The sequence below is a fragment of the Mesocricetus auratus genome, unplaced genomic scaffold (genome assembly GCF_017639785.1).
Source record: "Mesocricetus auratus isolate SY011 unplaced genomic scaffold, BCM_Maur_2.0 Super-Scaffold_100013, whole genome shotgun sequence".
NCBI lineage: Eukaryota > Metazoa > Chordata > Mammalia > Rodentia > Cricetidae > Mesocricetus > Mesocricetus auratus.
In genome coordinates, this window is record NW_024429196.1 from 8,600,181 (window position 1) to 8,621,838 (window position 21,658).

At 38.5% G+C, this 21,658-nt stretch overlaps 1 protein-coding gene across 5 annotated transcripts in view; it reads left to right on the forward strand.

Annotated features, from left to right (window-relative positions):
- Positions 1-19,312, forward strand: part of Arhgap12 (Rho GTPase activating protein 12) — an 89,615-nt gene extending 70,303 nt beyond the window's left edge. For all 5 annotated transcript variants that reach the window (XM_005085161.4, XM_005085162.4, XM_005085165.4 and 2 more), the window contains 10 exons: positions 275-356; positions 4,648-4,749; positions 7,253-7,351; positions 10,174-10,276; positions 11,832-11,948; positions 14,518-14,616; positions 16,192-16,269; positions 16,368-16,502; positions 16,734-16,836; positions 17,770-19,312. In XM_005085161.4, the coding sequence (XP_005085218.1) occupies positions 275-356; positions 4,648-4,749; positions 7,253-7,351; positions 10,174-10,276; positions 11,832-11,948; positions 14,518-14,616; positions 16,192-16,269; positions 16,368-16,502; positions 16,734-16,836; positions 17,770-17,944 (1,093 nt within the window). In that variant the 3' untranslated portion in view covers positions 17,945-19,312. The remainder of the gene's footprint in view (positions 1-274; positions 357-4,647; positions 4,750-7,252; positions 7,352-10,173; positions 10,277-11,831; positions 11,949-14,517; positions 14,617-16,191; positions 16,270-16,367; positions 16,503-16,733; positions 16,837-17,769) is intronic.
- The last annotated feature ends 2,346 nt before the right edge of the window (positions 19,313-21,658 follow it).

The window sequence follows — 21,658 nt, forward strand, 5'->3', positions numbered from 1 at the left end:
TTGTGCTGGATTAGTTCTGTGTGAAAACAGCTGGGTATTTTGGTTATAGTTATTTTGATTATTTACATTTCTCACTAACCTCATTTGTTTTGTGGGCGTGCTATATGTCAGATTGAGGCACTAAAATGACTGGATGTCCTCAGAATCATGTATCTAGTGTAAATAGTTCAAGTACTAATCACTAAATTGTGATAGCAGTGAGAAGTGCTAAGTAGGTCTTACTGCTTTCCAATGTTTGATTGATAGTTTTGCTTTTCATCTGTATTAATTGCAGAAAGAACTGGTTGTCTTCTTGGGCAGTGTTGCAGGGTTCATCTTTACTTTTTACCAAGACTCAAGGAAGTAGTACAAGCTGGGTAAGTAGTTCTCCTCTGTGGACATGTTAGACACTTAAGTTATGTGAGTGTATAATATTTGAATGTCAAGAGTCTGGATTTACAAAGTCCTTGAAAGCACATGTGCATATAAAAATAAAAGGCATTTTCCTAAAGATGCCCTTTGACTCGCGGGGGACTATTAGAAAAGTCTGGCTGGCTGTGTTAATATTGTAGAATATTGACATCCTTTTCAGGATGTGAAAACCTTTTTGTGTTCATAATTATTATTTCAGATACTTATTTAGAAAATGGGTAGTCATATGATGGGTCCACCTTTACTTGTTTGACCCTTTATAACTAGGAGGTGACTCAGATGTCCATGTCTGTGTAATGTCAGGCAGTTTTTAGGAGACAAAGAAATGGGACTTTCAGCCGGGCGTTGGTGGCGCATGCCTTTAATCCCAGCACTCGGGAGACAGAGGCAGGCGGATCTCTGTGAGTTCGAGGCCAGCCTGGTCTACACAGTTCCAGGACAGCCTCCAAAACAATACGAGAAACCCTGTCTTGAAAAACCAAAAAAAAAAAAAAAAAAAAAGAAAAAAAAAAAAAAAAGAAAAGAAAAAGAAATGGGACTTTCACTGCAGGCTGTTGACACTTTTTATTTTGGTGTTTTATTACTATTGTTACTCAGTTACATACAGTGCTACCAAGTGGTGACATAAATTGCTAGTGTTGATTGCTGGCATGTGTTGACTGTTTTAAATGCAAAAGATTATGTGTGTCTTATTCCTTTACTCCAAGACAGCCATTTCTGTTGTCCTTTTATTCCCATCATAGGTGAGAAATCAAGGTACCAAACATTCAAGTAACTTTAAGACTTTAAAATACTAAGTGACAAATCTGGGCTTATTTAGAACACTGAAGTTGGCTTCAAGTATTTTTAGAACGCTCAGTAATTGCAATTAAAGTATCATTATTCAAATAAAATAAAATGTAAAATGAAATCATCCTAAATGTATGTGGTCTGTTTTATATTTGACAATAACTGGCATTTTCTTACAAATACTGTTTTTTTTTTTCTTCAAATTAGTGTAGGACCAGCTTTTTGTTTTCTATGTTTGTGACACAGCTGTTTAGAGCTGGGCTGAACCTGCTAAGCTAAAGTGCCTGACCATGTTAATTCTTAGCTACTCTGATAATGCATGCTAAAAATCCAAATCAGTTGTGCACGAATGTGAGCATTCTAGAGTATTTCTTCTTTTTGTGCCTCACTAACCCTTGAAATTGTTCTCTGTTCAACCGGTATAGTGGAAATGACTTAGAGCACACATTCATATCAAAAGATGGAAATACTGGCTTGATGTGTCTTTCTTGAAGTAGATAATTATGTCTTCTTCCTTTTCCCACTGAAATAAAGTGTGTGGTGCTCTTTGTGTTGATGCATTTCTGAAGAATTGTGTAATTATTTCTTCTTTGTACTTGTGGCTCAACTTTTATTAGAAACTGAAGAAAATGATCAAATGTATGAATGAAAATGAATGTATTAACTCCAAGCAGTTAAGATTAATAAGTACTGACTAACCCAGTACTTGAAACAAGCTGCATAGCCTTCATTTATTTGATAGTTAATGAAGCTTAGCTGTTGAAGGCTGTGGTAGGTAAGATACAAGTAGACAGGTCCATATGGTGATGGAGGTCATTTAGATCGGTGTGCTTGTATATGATTAAAGTTTTTCTTTTTCTTTTTTAATTTTTGAGAGGGAGGGAGGGAGGGAGGGAGGGAGGGAGAGAGAGAGAGAGAGAGAGAGAGAGAGAGGGGGGGGGGGAGAGAGAGAGAGAAAGAGGCAGGGAGAGAGGGAGGGAGGGAGGGAGGGAGGGGAGAGAGCACGCATGAACATGTGGGTGCCATGATTTGAATGTGGCACCTGAGGACAACTTTGTATTGGTTACCAGGCTTGTGCTGAAATGCCACTGAGCCATCAACCCTGTATATGATTTTTAAAAAATGAAAACAGCTTTGGAAATTGACAGATGTCAGGTAAACACAACAGCACACAGTCATTCATTCATGGGAGATTTGTACTTTGTGTGAAGTTTTTGCTGCAGACTGCTTTTACACAGTTTAAAATTCGTTAATAAATGCAGATGTGGGAGGTCTTTTTGTCTGTCACCTGGTTGGCTACTATGCTGCAGTCCTGAAATACAGCTCAGAATTCACTGGACTAGCCAGTTTTGAAATTGTAGGATTATTAATGAGGTTTTCATCTGGGAGATTTGTTTTTCATGAATGAAGTTTTGTTAATGTTATGGTCAGATAGATATAATTCACATACTAAGAGACTAAAAGCAGAGTTAAGTGATCCAGGAAATACAAGTAATTGTATTTAAATAAGAAGTATATGAGTCTGTATAATGAATTTTGTAAAAACTTCGTAAACAGCATGGTTTGGCACGATATGCAAGACACCTTAGGATTACTGGACACGATCTGAAAGAATTAGTTTTGTTTCTCTGCTCAGTCAGCAAGTAGTGTGAACATGGGTAAAATGTGTTCCCTTTCTGCAGTGGAGTCACCCCTACCTGAGATGAGATTCTGAGTCTAGAAAGGCTCCCAAAGCCAGAGACAGAAGTGAAAACAACTTCTCAGTGTCTCTCAGAAGGTTCTGTGCTGGAGCCGAGCTCTGTCAGAGCCATCTCCATGTCCCCATTGCTGTTTTACAGTTGAGTGTGAGGTGTGTGTGAAGGGCTACATTGTAAGAGTATAGGTCTTTAAAAGTTATAACCAGTCTGCATTCCCAAAAGATCACTGGAAGAAACAGGCTCTCAAACATCATATTCTTCCAGACTCATGCTTACCTACACTCTTTACATTTTTTCTCTTTAAATCATCATGCTCTTAATTTTTTTTTCCAGAGAATAGTTTGGTAAATGAAATACATGCATTCTGCCTGCAGTTGAGAAAGCTGCATACATATACACAAATAATAGACCTCACAAATATCAATTGTTACTGAAGCATTCTTTTAATAATTAGTTTTTATCTCTGTGGTGGGGAAGAGAGAGGGAAGTAAGGGAGTCTGGGGGAAGGAGACTGACTGTGTGGATGTAGGTGCAGATGGAGGGCAGAGGATAGCTTTCAGAAGTTGTCCTTCAACCATGTCAGTTCTGGGGACTGAACTCTGGTCATCAGGCCTAAACAGCCAACACCTTTATTCACTGAGCCATTCTTTTGTACTTTTAAAATTCCCCCAAATAGAACCATTTTAGGACATGCATTTCTGTTGTGAGTGACTGTCCTGTGAACTAAGGTGTTTAAAAGATGGCTGGCAGAAGAAAAATGAAATAGTTGAAGTCTAGTCATTTCTTAAGTGTAAAACTGCTGAGTACTGCTGTTACAGTAATAGATTATCTACCACAGTGGTGATGGATGTGATTCCAAAGGCAAGTATAAACTGACATGACAACATTTTAACAAATATCTGTAAGCCTTATTACTTGTAGGAAATATCTGTAGTAAGCCTTATTACTTGTAGATTATAGTTCTTAAAGATTTAACGTATCAAACCATTGCAGTACCATAGGAATACTCCTTTCCTATTCTTATGAAGCAGACTGAGTAGGAATTTTAAATTATCAGAGGCATGCCAACAGAATAAGTATGTATTTAATGCAGTTTTCTTTCTGCTAATCCCTTTCTTGTGTAGTTAACAAGCCATAATAAATAGCTAAGTGCTTTTCCCTTAACTACCCATGCTACCTGTTTTCCTGTTCTTTTCAGAGCTCTCATCATGTTGCTAGAAGCTTTTTAGCATCTGACTTATAATTTCTAGCAAAGATTGAATAAATGATGTGGCTTTTGGTTTTGTAGTTTTGAAAGTCATTAGTTATTGGTAGCATAAATAGTTGATAAGGAAGTGGGTCTTGAATGCACAAAACAGGATTAGAGATGTTTTCTTAGAAAATGTGCTTGGCATCTGCTTGTGAATTACATGTGTGAGAGTCTGGTATTGCCTTTAAAACATAATGGTTTATATAGCCACATATGGTCTAGCATAAGTTCTAAGAAATAGAACTATAAAGCTGTGGTATACCTGTGTCTGCCTGTTTACAAATAATAGCATTACCCGAGTTCCTTCTCTAGGAGTTACTATGATCATAGATTGGAGCTGAGGGAGTTTAAAGGCTCATCAGATTTAGATATGCATAAAATTTTTTAAATCTGAAGAGAAGGATTTAAGATAATCTGTTTATTGTATATGTTAGTCTTCTTTTTGAATACATATATATGCATGCATATCACATAGTCTTTTCTCTTTTTTCTAAAATGAAGTTTGGGAGTAATCAGTCCAAACCAGAATTCACAGTGGACCTGAAGGGGGCAACCATTGAGATGGCATCAAAGGACAAATCCAGTAAGAAAAATGTATTTGAGGTAATACATTGTTTCCTAAATAACTCATATTCTTGACTTTAGTATGCAGATGTTTTGTTTAGTCTTTGTTGTTATAATGTTGTAAGAACTTTGTGAGTGTGTGTGTGTGTGTATATGTGTAAGAGAGAAAAATCAGCTTCATTTATATGTTATAGGAAGTGAGGGTTACAAGCCTTTGTTTCACAGATTTTCTCTTTACTAGCAGTAACAAAAGGACATGATTCCTTAATATTAGAAAATAATTTTAGGGAGGTATTTATTGGAGGGGCTGTATATGTATATATATGTGTATGCATGCATGTGTGTGTGTGTATGTGTGGGGGTATCTCATGCCTTCTTACTGTTGCTGTGGTCTTAGAACTATTCTACAGAAATGAAGTTCCTCTTCCTTGTTGTTCCAAACCTTCCACTGAAGTTCATGGTCTTGTATCAGTTATATATCACTATATAACAGACCACTTCAAAGCTCAGCAGCTTTGCAAAAAGCCCTTGAGACTTGCTGCCGTTAGTCTGGAAGGAGAGGATGGCTGTTCTGTTCTCACCTGGGACCATTCATGAGGACCATTCAGATGGAGTGGGTAGTTTGAGCTGACCTCATTTCCCCACATGTCCTGTGTTGGCTACAGCTAATGGATAGGCTCCCTAAGACCTCTCTTTTTAAGAAAGCTAACACAGGCCTCTCCACATGCAGGGTGAGATGACAAGGCTTCTCAAGGCCTGGACTTGGAAGTCGACCTATCTGCACTGTGCTCTGCTATAACACAGCTCAGAAATCTAGCTCACATTCAGGGCCCTGGGTAGTAAAGGGTTCACCTGGGACAGAAAGTAGCGAAGTCCCATTGTAGAATGCTGGAGGAATTTTTGAGATGTTTCTGTAAGCTATCTTTAGTTCCCTATCCTTTATGGCCTCAAATCTGAGGCCTTTCATATAGTGTAGGCTAGGTACTTTGACTTCATCTGTGCTTTCCAAGGAGAAGAACCTACATAATTACTACTCTTTATTGTCATGCATTGGGTCATGGGTAGCAACTCACACCGATCTCTGCTTCTCAAATGCAGTTTATCTCTAAGACTTAAGACAAATGCTACAACAATGATGTCACTTAAATAAATAAATAAGTTCTTAAATTTTTATTTTAGTGTACTTTGCCTTTAACATCACTTGCAAATTATTGTAGATTAGATTATCTATAGGTTATGAAAGTGGTTAGCTTTGTTTTGCTTTTAAAAAAGTATTTTAACTTTGACTAGGAACCTTCTCCCCTGTCTATAGCGGCATACATTCAGTGCGGGGTGGGGTGGCGGGGTTCATGGGGGGGGGGTGACTCGTCCACTTGTCTGGAAAGATGCATGAAAGGATGTCATCACTTCCTGAATCAGCTTTGCGGTTTCATTAGTTGGTTTCATTTACCCCTATTTCAGACAGTTTCAGTGTTCTCTAGGCTATCAAGCTCCTCTTAAAGGACTTGTTAGACTTCTTTAACCCAGCACTTCCCAAACTAATATTCCATCACATTGTAAGCTTAGTTTTTGAGGAATAGTTTTATTAAATATTACCGGGGAAGTTAGGGGGGAAATGATTCTCAGAATATTGGGGAAAATTGCCAAATGTTACTCTAGGAAAACAAATTCAGTTTCTAGTTAGGAAATGTGAGGGATACTTTCACAGTTTACAGAGCTTTCATTGACATGTAAAACATTTAGACCAGAGAGATTTAAGTTGGCTTTGGGTTTCATGTAAAATAATGGCTATCCATGCCTCAGTTCATGATTGGACAGTTTGTACTATTCTGCTTAGAAGGGTGTGTAGATTGATGAGCTAGCTCAGCAGGTAAAGAAGGCACTTGCTGCCAAGTCTGATGGCTTGAGTTCAATCTCTGGGACTGGCACAGTAGAGGAACAAACTGGTTGCCTCTCACCTCCATATTCAGCCATGGTACACATGTGAACACACACATACAATAATAAATGAATTAAGTTAGTAGATGTGTAAAAATTTTAAAGGGATGTGACATTATTGCCATTTGTGCCTTGTCTTCATACTCAGTCATCATTGTCTGTTAAGTAGGAAATACTAAAAAAAAATGTAACATTTATATAGTTTTCTTTTCTCTATTTGTGTTCATAATCAGACCAAGTAAATTCTCAGGCTATGAAAACAATTCTTAGGCCGTGTGAAATACCACAGACTGTTATTTCCTAACAAACGTTTCAGTTTTAATTGTGAATGTATTGCTTTGGTACTTGTGTTTATTTTTTAACGATAAACTATACTATTTGAGGATCCTGAGTTACTAGAGTAGATTTTTATTCAGAATTTATTACAAAAATCAGCCTCATGCACTATAAAATAATTAGACTGGCACTCCTAGATGCGCTGGTACTTTGTTGCTATCAGTATGAGACCTAGTGCACTGGAAACTCTAAGCTTTGAAGTACATGTTTTCAATTATTGTGTTGAAAGCACTGACATGTTCTTCCCTCACCCTTCTTTTCTCTAAAGCTGAAAACTCGACAAGGAACAGAACTGCTAATTCAGTCTGATAACGATGCTGTTATTAATGATTGGTTTAAAGTTCTTAGTAGTACTATCAATAACCAGGTATGTATTTGATTTAAGTAAAATTTTTATTGCACATGCCATTAGTCCTAGTATTTGGGAGGCAGAAGCAGGTGGGTCTCTGAATTTGAGACTAGCCTGGTCTATGTAGAGAGTTCCAGGACAGCCAGAACCATATTGTGAGACCCTTTCTCAGTGTTCTTTAATTGCAGAGCTGTTTTTCTGGTTTTCTAATGCTTTATTGTATATGCACATTTCAGTTTACAGATGGAAAGACTGCGTTGTACATGTATGTGCTAACCCAGGTGGAGAAAGCAAAGGTCACCTTAGCAGTCTGTCTAGTGATGCGATTAAACATCTCATTTTTAGTGTTTGTGCCAGTGGATTTGCAGCCGTGTGTATATTAGGTGTTGGTTCATGAAGAAGGGACTGACAGCGCTTAGTACATAGTACTTCTCAGTTCTGGAATGCGTTGGAAGGGATACTGTTTGATGGAAAAAGACTGGAGGTCAAGTGTTGAAGTGTATGCATCAGTAGCCTCAGTGTATGTTTCTAGTGGCACCTTGTCTACATGTCTACTCCTTTTCTTCTGAAGGTGTTCATTGTTCCCAAATCAGGCTCCAAGAACTCTGTGTTCCCTGCATTCTTTTTTTGTTTGTTTGTTTTTGTTTTTCCAGGCAGGGTTTCTCTGTGTAATAGCCCTGGCTGTCCTGGAACTCACTCTGCAGACCAGGTGCCTCGAACTCACAGAGATCTACCTGCCTCTGCTCCCAAGGACTGGGATTAAGGTGTACACCACCATTCCATAGGCTGTTCCCGGCATTCCCAATCTTTCCCTTTACATTGCAGGTCATCCAGCTGAGAGAAATGAAAGATACATTTATTAAGGGAAATGTTAGGTTTTCTAGCAAGTAGATCATGAACTATATATAATGTAATATTGTAGAATGTATAAGACTTTTACCTTTATCTCTTTCCATTTATCTCTGAAACCATGACTTTTATTTTAGTACCAAAGTAAAAATAACCTTTAAATCATTTTCCTAACTTAAAATATTGATCTTTTGCCAGGCATTGGTGGTGCAAGGCTTTAATACCAGCACTTGGGAGGTAGAGGCAGGCGGATCTCTGTGAGATCAAGGCTAGCTTAGTCTACAGAGCGAGTGCTAGGATAGGCTCCAATGCTACACAGAGAAACCCTGTCTCCAAAAACAAACAAACGAAAATTGATCTTTTTGTCTGTCTCTGGGTTTGCTACGCTTGATTTTTGGTAGTGTGGATCAGCCTAGGGTCTTGTGTATGCTGGGCAAGCACTCTTCCATTGAGTTCACCCCTAAATTCTAATTGGTTTTGGTAGCTAGTGGTTCATTCTTAGAAACCTCCTATGACTTTCATTAAAATCCAGCAACTTGAGCCCTGTCTCCATCTATTCAGGTGTGTCCTTTTCTGTAGCCCATGTAGGGTTTCAGCTCTAACCACAGTAAGTGCATTCTTGCATTTAATGGGTGCATGCGAGCTTGTGTACTAGCAGCAAGTAATACTGTAACACAACTTTCTCTGCAGAAGTTACAGTCAAAGACAGTAACCAAAGAGGGACCTCTGCACACAGTAGTATGTGATGTCCTGTCATGATGAGGGAGTATAACATACTGCAAAAACATCAAGAAGACTTAGTCTAGGGAAGGCACTGCAGAACAGTGCTGTATGTGTGTTTGTTTTGTAGTTGAGGTCTCCAGAAACAGGGAATGAACAAGTGAAGGAGGAAGAGCATATATTTATCATGAACTGTGGAAGTTCCTTCTGTTTTCATGGTGTCAGGAAATAAAGAAGAGCCAAATGCAGCTGTGAGTGCAAGCCCAGCTTCAGAGCGAGCTGATCTTAGGAAATAGTTCCAGAATGTTACTGAGAGACATTGAGTCTTGATGTAAAGATGTGTTGTTTTTTTTTTTTAATGATTTTTAGACCGGAGAATTTTGATTCTCATTAAAATTCCAACTAGTTTTTCTGGTAGCATTTGAGAAACTTATTCTAAAATTCCTTTAGAGATAAAAAGGGCTATACGTAAGACTTACTTGAAGAAGGAAGTAAAGACCTGCTGTATTGTATATTAGGACATGGAACCTGTATAAAACAATGGAACTTCACGTTTAAGCAAGGGTAGACATAACAGATCTATGGAATGGAGTAAAGTGCCAGATACCGCATTGTGCAACAGTAAGGAAGAATATGCTCTTTAGTAAACAGTACTGGTGCAGCTGGGTATCCAAGAAGAAAAGGGAGCCCTTCCTTATATCATAAGCAAAAACAAATCCAGTGGAGTAGATCTCAGTGAGAAGGGTGAGACAAAGTCCTTAGCTTTGGTAATTGAGTCCGCTTTCTCATGCTGTACGAGTTACCTTGGTGAGGTGAAGAAGAGTTCTGGGTGCTTTTCAGCGCTTAACATCCGTGAACATTAAGTCTGTCTTACAGTGTTGTTTGCACAGTGCAATAATGTGCTCTTAAACTGTTGTCACAGGCAGCATGACACTCATGTCCAGGAATAGTAAGTCTAACCCTTGTGTGCAGAGAGTAGCTGCTTTGTCTTTTATCACCCCACTTCCTGTTGTGCCACCCACACGTAATGTCAAACAAGGCAGTTGTACCTAGCGTTCTGTGAGCTAACACCTGTAGTTCTCTTTCAGAAGTGAAAGTTAATGTCATTAAAGGAAAACATGCTTTTAAAGACTGACCAGATACCTAAATTACACATACTATATACTGTTTCCTAAAATCATTGGTAAGAATCAGTTATGGCTTGTTCTGAAATTTATGCTGTTCAGCTCCAGCAGTGCTAGAAATGTGTTTGAAAAACTTCTCACCAACAGGCGGCCGAGACCGATGAAGCAGCCGAAGACGAGGCACCAGATTCACCAGGGATAGAAAAGCAGGATAAAGAAAAGGACCAGAAGGAGCTTAAAAAACTTCGCTGTAAGCTGTTCCCATGTTTGCTGGTGGTGTCCCCTAGGTTTTAAATAAATGCCTGTATAAAAATGCAGTCTCTGATATTAGAGAAGTGATAGGGCTAAGTACTATCTTGTTAGTTCATTATTGTTTTTAACTAGTATGCATCCATATGATATCATAGTACTAAGGTGAAATACTTCAAGAAAAAATACAGCACACTTCTTGAGGCCTTTAGGAAGCTGGACTTTGTGAAGTTAAAAATATATATTTTGTATAGAATCTTAGGAAGTCCACAGTCAAAGGATAATTGTTCCACTCCTACCCCAGGCATCAGGTAGTGTACTGCTCATGTACACAGCCAGGCTCTCAGATCTCCAGAGCACATAGACAGACGGGAGCAGAACTAAGCTAGCAGTTTTTAGAAGGGTAGTTTTGAATGCAGAAGTATATTATTGATGTTGGCCATTAGCTGTGACTCCACACCTTTTCCAATTTATTTTAACTAATCCACATGCTTAACTAAGAGTTTTCTGGCTTCCTAATTAAATGATTAGAAAGTCAATTCTGCTTTTGTTTTCTAACAATATAATGAAGATTTTTACACACACCACCACTGTGACACAGCAATGTTCACACCAAGTTTTATGATTTTTTAAGGTGCAATTTGTGATCCAGGCTGTCTTTAAGCTCCCTGTGAAACCAAGACTGGCCTTGATTACAAGCATACGTCACCAAGCCCGTCTTAAAATTTTTATTCTTGATTGACATAGTCTTTGCTCTTAATGTTCTCCAAGCATAATAATAATATTAATAATTTTTTTTTTTGCTTTTTCAAGGTAGGGTTTCTCTGTAGCTTTGGAGGTTATCCTTGAACTAGATCTGCCTGCCTCTGCCTACCGAGTGCTAGGATTAAAGGCGTGCGCCACCACTGCCTGGCACATGATTATTTTTAATAAGTGTAATTAAGACTTTCATGATTGAAGGTAGTATAGAACAGGCTCTGTGCTCTACTCTTACATCAAAGTGCAGACAGTGACAAAAGTACCAGACACAAATATGTGGACTCTTCACATTCTTAAGCAGTTCACTAGGAACTTTGGTTTATGTTGTAAATTTTGTATATGTGGTCATTTTATCTTCTGACATTGATGGAAGAGTAAAGTCACTTGCTAAGATCTTGACTCATACCAAAGGAAGTACAGGTGTAGTCTGCTTTCAGTGATAAAAATGATAATATTGCTTAAAATTAGAATAGCCATTTCTACTGTGATATTTTATCTGTCTGTCTGTCTGTCCATGGGTTGATATGTTTTGAGTTGTCTGTGGAAAAATATTTACTAGAGCCAGGCGGTAGTGGCACACACCTTTAATCACAGCACTTAGGAAGCAGAGGCAGGCGGATCTCTGTGAGTTCGAGACCATACTGGTCTACAAGAGCTAGTTCTAGGACAGCCTCCAAAGCCACAGAGAAACCCTGTTTCGAAAAACCAAAAAAAAAAAAAGTATATATATATATATATATATATATATATATATATATATATGTTTCCTGAAACACCTAATATCTGTTTGTCGGAAGCAATCAAAGGATCCAGCATAGATTCTTCAGAGCAGAAGAAAACTAAGAAAAACTTGAAGAAGTTTCTTACCCGACGCCCCACATTGCAAGCTGTTCGTGAGAAAGGTTATATCAAAGGTACGTACAAGAAGTGGCATTTACAATGATAAATGTTAGCTGAGTCAGAAATAAGGTGTTGGAAGTTAAAACTGAACATTTCCAATGTTTTCATTTTTTTATTCGTTAAGTTTTCAACTACACAGATGAAAGGCATTTAATAATTAGCACTGATTTTTTTTAAATGCACATGTAATGTGTAGCTAAAACATGGAGCCAGACATAAATTTCAAACTACATTTTTTGAAGCCCATAATCTGAGGACAGGTGAAATGTGTGTTGGACATTGGTGTTCTTAGATGTCTTGACACATTTTGGTTCTGCATTGCAAAGATCAGAAGTTAGAAATGTGACAGACAACCAATAACAGTATGATAACAGGAACAAATAGTTCTGTTCCTGATTGATTGCTTTTAGCTCTAAGGTAATTTTACAGTTAGTAAAAGATGTTTTTCCTGATTGTATATTTCTTAATTCATTTATAATCACCATAATGCACCAATAAATAGAAAAGTGTTCCTTAAAAGCACATATGTCTGCAGATACCTGCAGTTCTTATAATTGTGTTTAACACTGAAGGTTAAAATTTTGAATTTGTGACTCAAACCAATGCATTTATTCAGAAATAAAGGTGAAGGTAATATATAATGTGCACATGAGTCTGGTTATGAAGTTTGTAATAGGGACCCTCACTAGAAATCTGTTTGCAAAGCATCTTCACAGTTTAAAAGCAAAGATGAGTCCCATTAAGGATGGATATAAGACTTGTAGAATATATATGAGTTGACTGATTTGCTTTAGCAACTGTACCTGGGTTTGGTGGAACACTCTATATTCCCAGTGCTTGGGAGGTGAAAGCATAAAGAATAGAAGTTTAAGGTCAACTCCAGCTGTATAACTCCGAATGGGTTGAGATCCTGTCTCAAAAAACAGACAAAACCAGAAAAATGTGGCTGAAGAGATGAGTACTGTGTACTGTTTCTGCAGAGGACCACTGTTTTGTTCCCAGCACCCATGCTACTGGGCTTACAACCTCCTGGAACTCCAGCTCCAGGGGGTCCCCACTGCCTTTGGTCTCCAAGGGCACATGCACTCACATGAACATACCCATGCACTGACACAAAATAAAAACAAAAACAAAAAAACCACAGTAACAACCTGTCTTAGTTAGGGTTTCTGGTAATTCTAACTGGGACTGGCTTGCAGTTTCAGATATTTAGTCCATTATCTTCATGGTAGGACATGGCTGTGTACAGGCGGACATGGCGCTAGAGAAGAAGCTGAGAGTTCTACATCTTAATCTGCAGGCAGCAGGAGAGACTGCCATACTGGGTGTGCCCTGAGCATATATGAGACTTCAGAGCCTGCCTTGACAGTGACACACTTCCTCCAACAAGGTCACACCTTCTAATAGAGCTACTTTCTATGGGCCAAGCACTCAAATACATGAGTGTATGGACACCATACCTATTCAAACCACCATACAGTCTTAGTACTAGTGGATAAAGCATGTAGGTTGGTTTATTGTTTGGAGCCTTCAAAAAAATGACAGACGAGGTTGTAGAAACAACTGTTAATTTGTTCATCAGACTTTTTCACTGAGAACTGTTGAGTTGTTGCCTTGTGGAGTTATATCACTTCAGACAGTTTGTTGTCTTGAATACTTATTAGCACATGCACACAGTGTCTAAACTGTTAGTTTAAAAGATGCCGGGCGTTGGTGGCGCACGCCTTTAATCCCAGCACTTGGGAGGCAGAGGCAGGCGGATCTCTGTGAGTTCGAGGCCAGCCTGGTCTACAGAGTGAGTTCCAGGACAGCCTCCAAAACAATACACAGAAACCCTGTCTCGAAAAACCAAAAAAAAAAAAAAAGATTACTAGAACAGCTTTTGAAGCATATTTTGTGAAATCAGTGTCAGCACAAGAAGAATGCATAGTTTGTTCTGATAGTTTTTAAATTATTTGGATGTTTTCTAAGTGCTCTGCATGAGCCTAGAAGCTGTGAGCATCTGTTGCTGTTAAGAACTACAAGGTTCGGCCAGGCAGTAGTAGAGCCCGTCTTTAATCCCAGCACTCGGGAGGAAGAGGCACGTGGATCTCTGTGAGTTCGAGACCAGCCTGTTCTACAAGAGCTCTTTCCAGAACAGCCTCCATAGCCACAAAGAAACCCTGTCTCAAACAACCCCCGCAAAAGAAAAAAAGAATTACAAGGTTCTTGCCCTCCGGGTATACTAGAGTGGCAGGCAGACAGGGTAATGTGAAAATGGTGAATACTGTGAGTCTTTTCCAGTAATCCAGTAGAAAGTGATTAGAATGGTTTTCTTTGGAAAGGATAGTCGAATTTTTCTAAGGAGGTGATTTTTGCCTGAGACCACAGATAAAGAAAGGGGACCATATTTAGGGACAATGCTGTCTTCAGGAGGAATAAAATTACAAAGCCTTTCAGCAAGCGTGAACAATAATCTTAGAGTTTATTTGGGAAGATAGATGTGAGGTTGGAGGAGGCACATGTGTGCACGCTGAAGGACTTAGTTGTTATCTGAACTGACATGTAGCAAGGTGACTCATTCAAAAAATAAATCTTTTTCAGATCAGGTTTTTGGATGTAATCTTGCTAATCTGTGTCAGAGAGAGAATGGGACAGTGCCAAAATTTGTGAAGTTATGCATTGAGCACGTTGAAGAACATGGTAAGAGAAAGCTTCCAAGTTTTGATTTTCACATTAAGCAAAACAGCTCTTTGTTTCAAATCAGAATCCCTCAGGCTGGACCAGCAAGATGGCTCAGCTGGTAAAGTGTTAGCCACCAGGCCTGAGGAGCTGAGAGAGAGAAAAGAACCATTTTCTACAAGGTGTCCTTTGACCTTCACACAAGTACTGTGGCATCCCTTGGAATACAGTAAATAAGTGTAATAAAAGGTCTTACAAGTTTTTATGATTTTTGAGTGAGGCAACCATAAGTTCCTTATGGTTCTGAATATATGAAAAGAAATGAAGCATTTTGTGTGCAAAAATATTACATAGTTTTACCTGTTTCAAATTAAGGCCTTCAGGCATCATTCAGTGTTTGGTAAGTCACTATGGAATCAGCCTAAGTCATTTGGAGTTGCCAGTCTTACGTGGAAACAGGTGAACGCAGCTAAGTTCAGGGACTGATGTGCTGATGTGAGTGCTCTATGGATGCCTCTGTTCCCGCTTCAAGAGAACAAGTGCTTGTGTTAGCATAGAAAGGAGAGATCAACTGTAAAGTGTCGGAATGTGTACATCCTGAGAGTGCGACAAACTAATTGTGTTACTTGATTTTTACATGTAATTATGCTAGCTTCTTCTGTCTTATGACTGACACTGCATTGACTGTAGTCACAGCATCTGTGTGTGATCAGAAGCATCCGGCACAATTAGCAGCTTGTGTTACTTCATTGTAACTTGTGCCAGCTTCAGGTCTTTTGCCCATTGACTCTGTCATCGTGACAGTCAAGGCTTCATGCTGTTTACTTGCTTTATTTGAGGCTAAATAACTAATAGCACATTAGAAATGTGTTTTGTGAGTTGGAGGGTTAGCTTAGCCATTAAAGGCTAGGCTCACAACCAAAAGTATTAGAAATGTGCTTTGTCATTATATACAGCTTTGTTATTTAATGGATATTTATTTTTTTTTGTTTAATTCTGTGAATTTCAAATGATTCTGGTCATACCTGAGAGAATAATTATCACATGACATGTTTTCTATAGAACCACTAATTACTAGCTTTTGATAAGTCTACTCTAAGCAATTGATGTGATGGATGGACGCCGTTAAGAGAGTGCCAGTTTCTTCAGTGTATGCATTTACATTTTAAAATAATGTACAAAAGATGGGTGGGCTGATTTTTATCTTTTAAAACTATCCTCGGTTTATCTCAGTTGTCGGCATTTTGAGTTTCGTGAGATGTTTTTCATGAGCAAAGCTACAGCTGCACTCAGTAAACAGTAGATTTTCTGATGTTTATTAAACAGAATTCAGAGTAAATCGCCACTTGGTTCCCCTGCCAAGAGTCTCAGAAGTCATTTAGAAAGAGAGAGAGTATTTGCGCATTTTATTTTCAGCTAATATAAGAATAAGAATTCTGAAGCTGTGTGCAGTGTGGCGCAGAAGCAAAGGATTGCTTGCTCTCAGGATTTTGAAGCCAGCCTGGTCAACATGTAAAATCCCCAAATGGAGACATTTATGTATCTTCAGAAGCAGCAATGAGTTTCTTTTAAACATGAAATATTATTTCTTCATAGGTTTAGATGTTGATGGTATCTACAGAGTAAGCGGCAACCTGGCAGTGATTCAGAAGCTGAGATTTGCCGTTAATCACGGTAAGAGGGCACACCCTACTGCCATGTCCAACAGCACTGCCCATAACTTTAAGAACTGGTTCAAAGCAATTTAAAAAATGTCTTATCCTGTTTTTCAGATGAGAAACTGGATTTGAATGACAGTAAATGGGAAGACATTCATGTTGTCACTGGAGCACTCAAAATGTTTTTTCGAGAATTACCAGAACCCCTTTTTACATTTAACCATTTCAATGATTTTGTTAATGCAATTAGTAAGTATGTTTTTCTACTCAGTTTTTTTTTCCTTAATAGTGAAAATCATTTTACAAATTAAGCTGTTGCATTGTTTGGCCTTTTTAAACAAGTTTTTTCAGTGTAACTCAAGATTTTAGGTGTGACCACCAGATGTCACTGTGTATTACCAAACCCTAGCTTCCAAACTGTGTCATTGCCTTTCATTCCATAAGAATTTGCTGCAAAGTGTCTGCTTTCTACTGTTTCAGAACAAGACCCGAGGCAGCGTGTCACTGCCGTTAAGGATCTAATCAGACAGTTGCCAAAGCCAAATCAAGATACAATGCAGATTTTGTTTAGACATCTCAAAAGGTAAGAAGCTGCACGGGTAGGAAGTGTGGGATAGGACAGTGGAGAGCCTGTGGGACAGGGTCATCCAGACCCCATTCCGTTCCTAGATGTGTCACTTGCTGTCTTTGTAAGTTATTAAAAGAAACTCAACTCGTGGCATTTATTTCTTTTAGTAAAACGCTTTAGTGTGAAGACTTTGTTAAAGTTTATATTTTACGTAAAGTGTTGTAATGCTACAACAACAGCAGGTCTTCTGACAAGACCGAAGTTAACATGAAGATGCGGTGACTTAAGTGAGACATGCTACTTTACTAAAACAGAGCTTCCATGGCTCTAGATTAGTACTGCATAGCTGCTTCAATAAATGATGTTCATCTGCAGAACATTAAAATACTAAAGTAAGGCTGTCAAGATGGCTCAGCATGTAAAGGCATGTATGTTCAGTCCCCAGGACCCACATGATAGAAGTTGTTCTCTTAACTTCCACATGTGCATGGTGGCGTACACACACACACACACACACACACACACACACACACACACACACACACACTAAAATATGAAAATAATAAAATACTAAAGTACCAATAAGAGATAATTTTTTAATAATATTAAATTGAAATTTGTAATTTCTATTCCCTGATGAAATACCCTCCCCATGTAGAGGATAGCTCCTGTTAACTGAATTATAACACACATTTAAGTCTGTATCCTATTCTGAAAACAAAGCTAAAATATCACACATTTAAAGTTTGCCACAGTTTGTATAGTGCTGACCTTTCAGCTGTTAATTAGGAGACTGGCTCCATGTAGCTGCCAGACTGAGTGAAATGGTTAAATCCTGCCCGTGGCACCCCAGCAAAGTCAGCTCTCTTTAAAAATGCAGACTGTGAGGTTTGTAATACAAATTTAGAATTTTCCTGTTTCTTAAATAAGGTGTTTTTCTATCCCTAGGGTTATAGAAAATGGAGAAAAAAACCGAATGACCTATCAGAGTATAGCAATTGTTTTTGGCCCCACTCTGCTAAAGCCAGAAAGGGAGACTGGTAATATAGCGGTTCATACTGTGTACCAAAACCAGATTGTAGAGCTGATCCTCCTGGAATTAAGCACTGTCTTTGGACGCTGACTCTCATGAAAAACAACCTGTGGAATAGAAGCTGGATTCCAGAGATTTCAAGTCTTACACATGGTGTGTTTTGTTTTTGGACCAAGCAGCGACTCTGATTTTGCACTTTTTTGAGGGTCAGAGAGGAAGAGGAGAGTGAAGATGTCAGCGGGGCCCTCATTTGCTGTTTTGTTGTAAGCAGACAGCAAGCTGTGACTGTAATTTTGGATTCATTTTATCCTGGATGCTTGCATCTCATACTCTGAATATCAGTAAAAACCAAAACTCAGAATTGTAACCAGTCACATACACTGGATAATTTGGTAAGGAAAACCATGTGGGTACCCTATGTCGTTGCCCTTGCGGTCCCCAAACTGGATAAGGTTGATTCCTTCTCATGCTCTGTAAGCTCTTTACTTGGTACAATGATAGTCACTGTCAGTTATTGTAAAAAGCGCTCTTGGGTGTTTAAAACAAATGAAGTTGATCCATTTGAGATCTGTGTACTGCTTTTTTCAGGGTTTCTGCATGAGTGGCAGTCTTAAGTGCTGAAGCTCATGACCCAGATAGAGTCCCTGGGTGAAGGTTTGCTGTCTGATTTTACTTCCTCACAGCATCCTTGCTGGATACCTTAGTTGTTTGTTGGGACAGCACACTGACAGTACTTAAACACTGTGATATACTGGAGTTCTGATTAGTTTAAGTCAAATCAGGGTATTTGATATCTGCCTTGCTGTACTGAATTATAGCTAACAATCCTGATTCTATTTAGTGCCATATTGAGTTCTTGGTATGACCCTGTGGAAACATTGTTTGATGTAAATATGGGCTAAGGATTTAATATAATTTAGCTTATGTATATACCTGTGTTGTATAGGTTCAGAGTACATCTAACCCAATGTTTCTAATCATGACATTGATAACCGTTTCCATGAATTTTAGACTTCCTCCAGAAATAGACTGTTATTTGGGAAAGTTAAACCATGCACTTTTAGGTTTTAATTACATTGACTGACAGATCACAGCGATGAGAATGGTACTAGGAAATGCTGAGTAGACTTGCTAAATAGTGAACACACTACAAGAGGAGCTTTTTAGCTTATTTAATATGTACAGAAGACATTAGAAAAATCATTATAGAATTCTAACCTCCACTTGAATGGTGGAAACCTGTGTAAATTAGGTGGATGTTGGATAGAAAATGACACTGCAAAATTTGAGTACTTTCTTTTTACATTACTAATGTAGATTGATTTGTATAATAAAACAGGGTTTGGAAAGTTTTGTTACAGGGAGGCACAGTCTGTTGAAGATTTTTAAATGTATTTTTCTAGATTAACTGCTGTATATGAAATGTCTAATCTAATAAAGGAAACTATAATATGCTTACAGGTTCCCCCCCCCTTGGAGATGTGCATTTTGGTTCTTAATTTTTTTTTGTTGTGTTGTTTTTATTTACTGGCATACTTTATACCTCATTTTAGAAAATCAACCAAATCCATGTTAACTATGGCAGATACTTTTCTCACTCCTGTGTTCTGTTCTTTTTGTAGCAACAGCTTCCTGACACCACACACTTCTTCATCAGTATTTGCAAGGAAATGATGTGTGACCATGATTCTTTTTCCTAGGATTGCATTTATAATTTCCAGATTGCCTTCCTGGGGAATAGTTTATGCACGCGCGTGCGTGTGTGCGTGCGTGTGTGTGTGTGTGTGATCTGTACAGAACCTTTCTCCTAAGTCTTGTGGCTAAGATACTGTCTATGCTGTAATCTTCTTAAATATGTAACAGACTAAGCTGCTTGTCAGTGGACAGAGATTGCTTTGGGTGGAGAGAAGTTCCAGAGATGCATGTGTGGACTTGCAGATGCCGTTAGTAATGCAGTGTGTGCTGTAGGGCTCTTGTGTCTTGACTATGTACTAGGAAACCAATTAGACTCAAATCCGTGATCTGTGGTGTTCTTTCTCTTGGTGGTCACGAACATGTCAAAGGGTTAAAATTGTCTCGTGTTTGTTTCAAAGTACATGTGTGTATACAAAGTCTTTAATGTTGTATTGGTCTACCACTAATGATTGTATTGTAATAGTGTATTACAATGAGATCAGTGTCTTGTGTTTTCATCCTTTGTGAAGTAAAAGTTATCAATTGTTTTTGTAATAACAAAACCAGTAATATTTTCGTGTCTTGACAACTTGATTTTTTAGCAGAAAGTATATTAAAAGCTAAAAATAAATATTATTAGTAGAATTTCATTTAATAACATCTTTCTTCAAAATATCACAAAAGAGACCATTGAAAGGAAATATATTCACTATTAAAATTCTAGTTGGAAAAATAACTTTCTTAAATTTTGCATCAGTGAGATATTTTACTTTTTACTCTAAAGAATATGAAATAGCTCTGAAAAAGTGTTATTTTAGATCGGGATGAACCTAATTTTTTTCTGTTGTGAAGACTACAAATCATGAGTTCAGCCAAACTTCAAACTTAATGGCTAATAGGCAGTGTTCCTACAAATATATCCACACATAAGTATGTGTAGGGCGAGTGTCCATGGAAGTGAAACTCACCAAAGTAGTAGTGGCTGATGCCTGGAGACCTGTGACTGTTTGAATGTCAGCACTTGCAGCTTGGGAAGCTGTGATATTGGATAGTAAGTCTGTAGCAGCAGCAGAAGTTACTCGTGCCAGCTGGTGAGAGACACTTCTAATGAAAGTACACATGGGATTTCCTAGTAACACCAACTTCTCAGACATCTGTATAGGAACGCTCAGCAGTGTCCGGAAGACATAGAGGACAACCTGCAGTCACTGGTCTAGGAAAATCACATGGTGTAATACTGCACTTGGACAGACATTTGAAAGTGCATAGAAAATAGGATTTTGTGTAGTTCACTTTGTCTAAACCCTAGCCTCAGGCCTGATTTGATGCGCCTCATTTGGAAAAGGCATTCCCAGTATGTGACTAGAAAAGGTATTTAATATTCCTGCTGTCCGGTTTGTGTTCCAATAGTGTTGGAAATGGAATAATGGAAGAATAATAAATGTGGCTTTTAGTTTGAAATAAAAGAAAAAAATAAGTAAATGGGTACAGAAAACCAGTAGACGTACAACAATGGTGTATTGAAGTCTCCTGGAGATCCATAAGCTGTAAAGTCAGGTTTAACCAAGCCAGAAAGGGGAGGCACAAATGCCTGATGAGATGGTCTCTAACTGCCGAGGCAAGTGAGTCTCCTGAAGAATCCCAATGAGTCTTCTTCATGCAGTTCTGTAGACCAAGGGTGGCGGTGAGTATATTCAGCTTGATTTTTCTTTCCCACATGGGCCTCTCTGGGTCTGGCACTTGAATGAACCCTTTGATTTCCTTCTTTGCTATCCTTCTCCCATAGCATAGTGCTCACACACAGCACTTGCAGAACAAGATAACGATTGGACAAACCACTACAATACACACTGTCTGAGTTCTTTTCCTTCCTGAACTCCCTTGACTTTACTTTCTGCCGGTGCACTCAGATAAGCTTGCTTTGGTAAAGATGTTTAATTACTAATGCTGGTAGCCAGCTCTGTCAAGTAGTTCTGATACTTGTGATTCATGGCAAGTGGCATTGAAACTTGTCCTGAGCTTACACTAGTGATGAACCACACAGACATCAGAGTGACATGTGAAGCTGAGCACCTGTAGCAAAGCCCTTTCCTGGTGAGGTCATGGCTCAGTGACCTGGAGGCTCTGCAT